This window comes from Oncorhynchus masou, unplaced genomic scaffold (assembly GCF_036934945.1).
Source record: "Oncorhynchus masou masou isolate Uvic2021 unplaced genomic scaffold, UVic_Omas_1.1 unplaced_scaffold_625, whole genome shotgun sequence".
NCBI lineage: Eukaryota > Metazoa > Chordata > Actinopteri > Salmoniformes > Salmonidae > Oncorhynchus > Oncorhynchus masou.
The window spans coordinates 243,396-253,395 of record NW_027016844.1 but is presented as its reverse complement, the minus strand read 5'-3'; the positions used below and the strand labels follow the sequence as shown (position 1 = coordinate 253,395).

Sequence of the window (10,000 nt, the reverse complement as noted above, 5' to 3'; positions counted from 1 at the left end):
CGACTGTACCTCACCAAACACCAATGCCTTTCTTAAAATCAATACACAGAAGTATATCTTTTTAAACCTGCATATTTAGCTAAAAGAAATCCAGGTTAGCAGGCAATATTAACCAGGTGAAATTGTGTCATTTCTCTTGCGTTGATTGCACACTGAGTCAGGGTATATGCAACAGTTTGGGCAGCCTGGCTCATTGCAAACTAATTTGCCAGAATTGTACATAATTATGACATAACATTGATGGTTGTGCAATGTAACAGCAATATTTAGACTTAGGGATGCCACCCGTTAGACAAAATACCGAACGGTTCCGTATTTCACTGAAATAAACGTTTTGTTTTCAAAATGATAGTTTCCGGATTCAACCATATTAATGACCAAAGGCTCGTATTTCTGTGTGTTATTATGTTATAATTAAGTCTATGATTTGATAGAGCAGTCTGACTGAGCGGTGGTAGGCAGCAGCAGGCTCGTATTTCTGTGTGTTATGTTATAATTATGTCTGATTTGATAGAGCAGTCTGACTGAGTAGCAGCAGGCCCGTAATCATTCATTCAAACAGCTCTTCGCAAGCACAAACTCGCTCTGAGACTTGGAGTAGTTATTCCCCTTGCTCTTCAAGGGCCGTGGCTTTGGGGGTGGCTGTTGTCGATGTGTTCCTGATTCGAGCCCAGGCAGGGGCGAGGAGAGGGACGGAAGCTATACTGTTACACTGGCAATACTAAAGTGCCTATAAGAACATCCAATAGTCAAAGGTATATGAAATACAAATGGTATAGAGAGAAATAGTCCTATAATTCCTATAATAATTACAACTTTAAACCTCTTACCTTGGAATATCGAAGTCTCATGTTAAAAGGAACCACCAACTTTCATATGTTCTCATGAACTGAAACGTTATCCTTCTTACATGACACATATTGCACTTTTACTTCTCCAACACTTTGTTTTTGCATTATTTAAACCAAATTGAACATGTTTCATTATTTATTTGAGGCTAAATAGATTTTTATTGATGTATTGTATTAAGTTAAAATAAGTGTTCATTCAGTATTGTTGTAATTATCTTTATTACAAATACATTTTTTAAATTTATTTAAATGTATTATTTTTTTTTTTTATTATTATTATTATTTTGTTTTTTTTAAATCGGCAGAGTAATCGGTATCGGCTTTTTTTTGGGTCCTCCAATAATCGGTATCGGCGTTGAAAAATCATAAATCGGTCGACCACTAGTATCTACACCTTTGAATTGAGACAGAGAGACGGAGAGAGAGAGAGACAGAGAGAGGCAGAGAGGGAGGCAGAGAGAGAGAGAGAGAGAAACACACAGAAACCTCAGCAGCATTACATCACTACAACAGCTTGTGGCAGACTAATTAAAACACACTGGCCTGGCCCAAAACCAGCACTAATAGCATGAAGACAGCCATGATCTAAGAGGTATGAGGATGACTGTCCAACCACAGTGTGGGCCAGCCTCCAGTCCTGGGAGACAAACCATAGAGCAGAGCTCTGGGAGGGATCCTTCATTCAGACAGGACACACCACAGAGAGCAGAGCTCAGAGGGATCCTTCATTCAGACAGGACACACCACAGAGAGCAGAGCTCAGAGGGATCCTTCATTCAGACAGGACACACCACAGAGAGCAGAGCTCAGAGGGATCCTTCATTCAGACAGGACACAGCACAGAGAGCAGAGCTCAGAGGGATCCTGCATGCTCAGAACAGATCCTCTCTCTCTGGTCCTCCTGCACACTCAGAACAACAGATGCTCTCTCTCTGGTCCTCCTGCACACTCAGAACAACAGATGCTCTCTCTCTGGTCCTCCTGCACACTCAGAACAGATGCTCTCTCTCTGGTCCTCCTGCACGCTCAGAACAACAGATGTTCTCTCTCTGGTCCTCCTGCACGCTCAGAACAACAGATCCTGGCTCTCTGGTCCTCCTGCACGCTCAGAACAGATCCTCTCTCTCTCTGGTCCTCCTGCACACTCAGAACAACAGATGCTCTCTCTCTCTGGTCCTCCTGCACGCTCAGAACAGATCCTCTCTCTCTCTGGTCCTCCTGCACGCTCAGAATAACAGATGCTCTCTCTCTCTGGTCCTCCTGCACGCTCAGAACAACAGATCCTGTCTCTCTGGTCCTCCTGCACGCTCAGAACAGATCCTCTCTCTCTGGTCCTCCTGCACGCTCAGAACAACAGATGCTCTCTCTCTCTGGTCCTCCTGCACGCTCAGAACAGATCCTCTCTCTCTCTGGTCCTCCTGCACGCTCAGAATAACAGATGCTCTCTCTGTAACACCGTCTTCTACTCTCACTAGCACAGACTTTGTAGGTCGCAGCTATTTGGGAAGGTTTTAGCCACAATGATGGTGTTGGTATGTGGTTGTTTTACCTATGCAAGTTGAATGCACTAATTCTAACTCTGGATAAGAGCGTTTACTAAATGAGTAATCTGTAGTGTCGTGTTATTGCTCCACATACCCAGTACTCTGTGACTGATGTCTTGCGTCGATACGCTGCATTTACACATGAAGCACAGTTATTGTCAAGCTGATCTGATTGGTCAAAAGAACAATTAGTGAAGAAAAAAAAAAAGATCAGATTTGAGCTGCCTGTGTAAAGGATACCAGAGCGACAAGTCTCATTACCTTTGAAGCATGGAGGAGGAGGTGTGTTAGTGATCATTACCTTTGAAGCATGGAGGAGGAGGTGTGTTAGTGATCATTACTTTTGAAGCATGGAGGAGGAGGTGTGTTAGTGCTCATTACTTTTGAAGCATGGAGGAGGAGGTGTGTCAGTGCTCATTACCTTTCTGATGCAGGCCCTTCTTCTCATAGAGGATGATGAGCTCGCTGTACTTGTGGGCCTTCTTCAGGATGTACTCACTCTCCTCAATGTGACAGTGGTTATTATCCAGACGCAACAGAGGGGACACCAGGGCCACGTTGGTCTGGAGAGAGACACTAGATTAACACAGGGGACCCGTTGGTCTGGAGAGAGACACTAGATTAACACAGGGGACACATTGGTCTGGAGGGAGACACTAGATTAACACAGGGGACACGTTGGTCTGGAGGGAGACACTAGATTAACACAGGGGACACGTTGGTCTGGAGAGAGACACTAGATTAACACAGGGGACACCAGGGCAAATTGTTAAAAAGTCGTTTATTAAACTTTGAAAATCAATGGTTTTTAAATTTGGTATAAAGCGAAGTTCCGTGACCATGGAATTATCCATACGTACAGCCGAGGTATCCATACGTACATGCAGGTAGCATTACAATGGAATGGGGGAGTACAGCTGAGGTATCCATACGTACATGCAGGTAGCATTTGAGCAGAGTGGTGTCGATGATCTGCAAGAGTTTCTTCCTGCTCTTGATGGTGGGAGTCCCTTCCATGAGGGGCGACGGGGTGGACGGCTCGGAGTCGTTCAGCTGCTTCACCAGGTGGCTGCGTTTCTGGAATACACACATTTCATTGTATTTATGGAGATGAGAAAGTCCACTAGGGAAAAGGATAGTCCACTAGGGAAAGGGAAGGATAGTCCACTAGGGAAAAGGATAGTCCACTAGGGAAAAGGATAGTCCACTAGGGAAAAGGATAGTCCACTAGGGAAGGATAGTCCACTAGGGAAAAGGATAGTCCACTAGGGAAAAGGATAGTCCACTAGGGAAAAGGATAGTCCACTAGGGAAAAGGATAGTCCACTAGGGAAAAGGATAGTCCACTAGGGAAAAGGATAGTCCACTAGGGAAAAGGATAGTCCACTAGGGAAAAGGATAGTCCACTAGGGAAAGGGAAGGATAGTCCACTAGGGAAAGGGAAGGATAGTCCACTAGGGAAGGATAGTCCACTAGGGAAGGATAGTCCACTAGGGAAAAGGATAGTCCACTAGGGAAAAGGATAGTCCACTAGGGAAAAGGATAGTCCACTAGGGAAAGGGAAGGATAGTCCACTAGGGAAAGGGAAGGATAGTCCACTAGGGAAAGGGAAGGATAGTCCACTAGGGAAAGGGAAGGATAGTCCACTAGGGAAAGGGAAGGATAGTCCACTAGGGAAAGGGAAGGATAGTCCACTAGGGAAAGGGAAGGATAGTCCACTAGGGAAAAGGATAGTCCACTAGGGAAAAGGATAGTCCACTAGGGAAAAGGATAGTCCACTAGGGAAAAGGATAGTCCACTAGGGAAAAGGATAGTCCACTAGGGAAAAGGATAGTCCACTAGGGAAAAGGATAGTCCACTAGGGAAAAGGATAGTCCACTAGGGAAAAGGATAGTCCACTAGGGAAAAGGATAGTCCACTAGGGAAAAGGATAGTCCACTAGGGAAAAGGATAGTCCACTAGGGAAAAGGATAGTCCACTAGGGAAAAGGATAGTCCACTAGGGAAAAGGATAGTCCACTAGGGAAAAGGATAGTCCACTAGGGAAAAGGATAGTCCACTAGGGAAAAGGATAGTCCACTAGGGAAAAGGATAGTCCACTAGGGAAGGATAGTCCACTAGGGAAAAGGATAGTCCACTAGGGAAAAGGATAGTCCACTAGGGAAAAGGATAGCCCACTAGGGAAAAGGATAGTCCACTAGGGAAAAGGATAGTCCACTAGGGAAAAGGATAGTCCACTAGGGAAGGATAGTCCACTAGGGAAAAGGATAGTCCACTAGGGAAAGGGAAGGATAGTCCACTAGGGAAAAGGATAGTCCACTAGGGAAAAGGATAGTCCACTAGGGAAAAGGATAGTACACTAGGGAAAAGGATAGGCCACTAGGGAAAAGGACAGCCCACTAGGGAAGGACAGCCCACTAGGGAAGGACAGCCCACTAGGGAAGGACAGCCCACTAGGGAAGGATAGCCCACTAGGGAAAAGGATAGTCCACTAGGGAAAAGGATAGTCCACTAGGGAAGGATAGTCCACTAGGGAAGGACAGCCCACTAGGGAAGGACAGCCCACTAGGGAAGGATAGCCCACTAGGGAAGGATAGCCCACTAGGGAAGGACAGCCCACTAGAGAAGGACAGCCCACTAGAGAAGGACAGCCCACTAGGGAAGGATAGCCCACTAGGAAAGGATAGTCCACTAGGAAAGGATAGTCCACTAGGAAAGGATAGTCCACTAGGAAAGGATAGTCCACTAGGGAAAAGGATAGTCCACTAGGGAAAAGGATAGTCCACTAGGGAAAGGGAAGGATAGTCCACTAGGGAAGGATAGTCCACTAGGGAAAAGGATAGTCCACTAGGGAAAAGGATAGTCCACTAGGAAAGGATAGTCCACTAGGAAAGGATAGTCCACTAGGGAAAAGGATAGTCCACTAGGGAAAAGGATAGTCCACTAGGGAAAAGGATAGTCCACTAGGAAAGGATAGTCCACTAGGAAAGGATAGTCCACTAGGAAAGGATAGTCCACTAGGAAAGGATAGTCCACTAGGGAAAAGGATAGTCCACTAGGGAAAAGGATAGTCCACTAGGGAAGGATAGTCCACTAGGGAAGGATAGTCCACTAGGGAAGGATAGTCCACTAGGGAAAAGGATAGTCCACTAGGGAAAAGGATAGTCCACTAGGGAAAAGGATAGTCCACTAGGGAAAAGGATAGTCCACTAGGGAAAAGGATAGTCCACTAGGGAAAAGGATAGTCCACTAGGGAAAAGGATAGTCCACTAGGGAAAAGGATAGTCCACTAGGGAAAAGGATAGTCCACTAGGGAAAAGGATAGTCCACTAGGGAAAAGGATAGTCCACTAGGGAAAAGGATAGTCCACTAGGGAAAAGGATAGTCCACTAGGGAAAAGGATAGTCCACTAGGGAAAAGGATAGTCCACTAGGGAAAAGGATAGTCCACTAGGGAAAAGGATAGTCCACTAGGGAAGGATAGTCCACTAGGGAAGGATAGTCCACTAGGGAAGGATAGCCCACTAGGGAAGGATAGCCCACTAGGGAAGGATAGTCCACTAGGGAAGGATAGTCCACTAGGGAAGGATAGTCCACTAGGGAAGGATAGTCCACTAGGGAAGGATAGTCCACTAGGGAAGGATAGTCCACTAGGGAAGGATAGCCCACTAGGGAAGGATAGGGACAACACACGTCATCCAACAGGGACAATACCCCCCCACCTGTGTCAGGTACTACTACATGCTGGTTTACAACCCCCCCACCCACCTGTGTCAGGTACTACTACATGCTGGTTTACAACCCCCCACCTGTGTCAGGTAGTACTACATGCTGGTTTACAACCCCCCCCACCCACCTGTGTCAGGTAGTCTATGAGCGCCAGGTGAGCCTTCTCCAGTTCTGCTCCAGACAGACTGGGCAGGGGGTTGGGGTAGTGCAGCTGTTTACGGTAGTCAGCGGGGAGCAGGTCAGGATACAGACCAATCACATGGGTGGGATCTGTTGGAGGGAGGTACAGCGTTACTACCAACCTCTGTTCCCTGGACACTGCTGTTGACCTGAGGATTTATATTAGTTAACATTCACGTTCCCTGATGGGAAGATGGTATTTCACACGCAGTCCTGCTGTACACAACATAGGTAAGGCAGCATGTCAAAAGTAGCACAAGTAGGTCGTCAACAGACAGACCTGTTCAGGTAGTTAACAGACAGGTAGTTAACGGACAGACCTGTTCAGGTAGTTAACAGACAGACCTGTTCAGGTAGTTAACAGACAGACCTGTTCAGGTAGTTAACAGACAGACCTGTTCAGGTAGTTAACAGACAGACCTGTTCAGGTAGTTAACAGACAGACCTGTTCAGGTAGTTAACAGACAGACCTGTTCAGGTAGTTAACAGACAGACCTGTTCAGGTAGTTAACAGACAGACCTGTTCAGGTAGTTAACAGACAGACCTGTTCAGGTAGTTAACGGACAGGTAGTTAACGGACAGGTAGTTAACGGACAGACCTGTTCAGGTAGTTAACAGACAGACCTGTTCAGGTAGTTAACGGACAGACCTGTTCAGGTAGTTAACGGACAGACCTGTTCAGGTAGTTAACGGACAGACCTGTTCAGGTAGTTAACGGACAGGTAGTTAACGGACAGACCTGTTCAGGTAGTTAACGGACAGACCTGTTCAGGTAGTTAACAGACAGACCTGTTCAGGTAGTTAACAGACAGACCTGTTCAGGTAGTTAACAGACAGACCTGTTCAGGTAGTTAACGGACAGGTAGTTAACGGACAGGTAGTTAACGGACAGGTAGTTAACGGACAGACCTGTTCAGGTAGTTAACAGACAGACCTGTTCAGGTAGTTAACGGACAGACCTGTTCAGGTAGTTAACGGACAGACCTGTTCAGGTAGTTAACGGACAGGTAGTTAACGGACAGGTAGTTAACGGACAGACCTGTTCAGGTAGTTAACGGACAGACCTGTTCAGGTAGTTAACAGACAGACCTGTTCAGGTAGTTAACAGACAGACCTGTTCAGGTAGTTAACAGACAGACCTGTTCAGGTAGTTAACAGACAGACCTGTTCAGGTAGTTAACAGACAGGTAGTTAACAGACAGGTAGTTAACAGACAGGTAGTTAACAGACAGGTAGTTAACAGACAGGCCTGTTCAGGTAGTTAACGGACAGACCTGTTCAGGTAGTTAACGGACAGACCTGTTCAGGTAGTTAACAGACAGACCTGTTCAGGTAGTTAACAGACAGACCTGTTCAGGTAGTTAACAGACAGACCTGTTCAGGTAGTTAACAGACAGACCTGGACAGGTAGTTAACGGACAGGTAGTTAACAGACAGGTAGTTAACAGACAGGTAGTTAACAGACAGGTAGTTAACAGACAGACCTGTTCAGGTAGTTAACAGACAGGTAGTTAACAGACAGGTAGTTAACAGACAGACCTGTTCAGGTAGTTAACGGACAGGTAGTTAACAGACAGGTAGTTAACAGACAGGTAGTTAACAGACAGACCTGTTCAGGTAGTTAACAGACAGGTAGTTAACAGACAGACCTGTTCAGGTAGTTAACGGACAGGTAGTTAACGGACAGGTAGTTAACGGACAGGTAGTCAACAGACAGACCTGTTCAGGTAGTTAACAGACAGGTAGTTAACGGACAGCCAGAAGCTCACCTGTGCCGAGCTTAGCGAACACCTGCATGGAGTCATCGAACCTCTTCTGACAGAACAGATTGAAGGCATAGAGATTCTGGATGTGGTGAATCTGCTGTCTCTTATCTCCTTCCACATCATCCTTCATATTCTGGGGAGAAAGGGATGGAGGAGGGGAAAGAGGTAATGGGGAGGGAGGAGAGGAGAGAGGGATGGAGAGGCATATAGGGATGTCGTGAGTCACACCATGACAGGTCAGTATCATATCTCTGTCCCACTGCTAACCCTCTGACCTATATATTATCTCTGTCCCACTGCTAACCCTCTGACCTGTATTATATCTCTGTCCCACTGCTAACCCTCTGACCTATATATTATCTCTGTCCCACTGCTAACCCTCTGACCTATATATTATCTCTGTCCCACTGCTAACCCTCTGACCTATATATTATCTCTGTCCCACTGCTAACCCTCTGACCTATATATTATCTCTGTCCCACTGCTAACCCTCTGACCTATATATTATCTCTGTCCCACTGCTAACCCTCTGACCTATATATTATCTCTGTCCCACTGCTAACCCTCTGACCTATATATTATCTCTGTCCCACTGCTAACCCTCTAACCTATATATTATCTCTGTCCCACTGCTAACCCTCTGACCTATATATTATCTCTGTCCCACTGCTAACCCTCTAACCTATATATTATCTCTGTCCCACTGCTAACCCTCTAACCTATATATTATCTCTGTCCCACTGCTAACCCTCTGACCTATATATTATCTCTGTCCCACTGCTAACCCTCTGACCTATATATTATCTCTGTCCCCCCTGAAGGATTGGTCCGGATTCCTATAGTAGTATTAGTGATAGTAGTGATAGTAGTAATAGTAGTATTAGTGATAGTAGTAATAGTAGTATTCGTGATAGTAGTAGTAGTGATAGTTGTAGTGATAGTAGTAGTGATAGTAGTAGTGATAGTAGTAGTGATAGTTGTAGTGATAGTAGTAGTGATAGTAGTAGTGATAGTAGTAGTGATAGTTGTAGTGATAGTAGTAGTAGAAGTAGCAGTAGTGTGGGATTCTGTGTTTTACATTATAGCCATTACCATATATATGATTAAATATTATCTGATGTTGGCTGTGTGAAGGATCTGCATTTGTGCACTTGAGCATCATCATGAGAGTAAACAACTGCTTGCTACATCTACTTGCCTGTTTGTGTGTGACAAGAACTGAGTAACATGGTGTGACCTGCATGTTGCAAAACTGTAGATAACAGCCCAGCAGATGCTTTGTCCTTGTGTTTGTATGTAACAATATTGAGCACATGGTGTGACTTGCTTTATCTTACAAAGTTGTGGTTAATCAGGTATAGGGAGGTGTGGTCATCATGAGGTTTAACTGAGATGGACAAATACTGAACAACACAATAGCAGGAACTGAGCAACTATTATAACTAGGCTGCGATACCAGAACAGTAAGGATCTATACATCGACGGAGGGAGGACTCCAAGAAGCGCCAAGGCGGGGACCCGCCTGAGCGCCTGCGATAGGCTGAGCAAGTTTAAACCACACCCAGTTTCTACTGTGATAGACATAGTTCCAACCCGTCCAACCCGTCTGTTGGCCTATCACAACCCGTCTGTTGGCCTATCACAGTAACACTGTTTACATACATCCAGTCAGCTCCCTGTTCTGCCCTGCATGGTATTACAGTGAGCCTGTATATACGAAAGTTGCATTTGCCATTTATTGCTTAGCTAATAAAAAATACATAGTATACAAATTGGCGAGTCATTGTCATATTTATCCTGATACCAGACTCGAATTTAAGCAACTCTAACAGTAGTAGTACTGGTAGTGGTAGTAGTATTTTTATTAGTAGTAGTGATAGTAGTAGTAGTAGTAGTATTAGTAATAGCAGTAGTAGTACTAGTAATTGTAGT

The 10,000-nt window shown here is 45.2% G+C and overlaps 1 protein-coding gene across 2 annotated transcripts in view; it reads right to left on the bottom strand.

The window, feature by feature from the left end:
- The window catches only part of LOC135539248 (vam6/Vps39-like protein), a 65,601-nt gene that overhangs the window by 27,123 nt on the left and 28,478 nt on the right, over positions 1 to 10,000 (bottom strand). For both annotated transcript variants that reach the window (XM_064965071.1, XM_064965072.1), the window contains 4 exons: positions 8,072 to 8,201; positions 6,249 to 6,391; positions 3,332 to 3,472; positions 2,817 to 2,958 (listed from right to left, as the gene is read on the bottom strand). In XM_064965071.1, the coding sequence (XP_064821143.1) occupies positions 2,817 to 2,958; positions 3,332 to 3,472; positions 6,249 to 6,391; positions 8,072 to 8,201 (556 nt within the window). The remainder of the gene's footprint in view (positions 1 to 2,816; positions 2,959 to 3,331; positions 3,473 to 6,248; positions 6,392 to 8,071; positions 8,202 to 10,000) is intronic.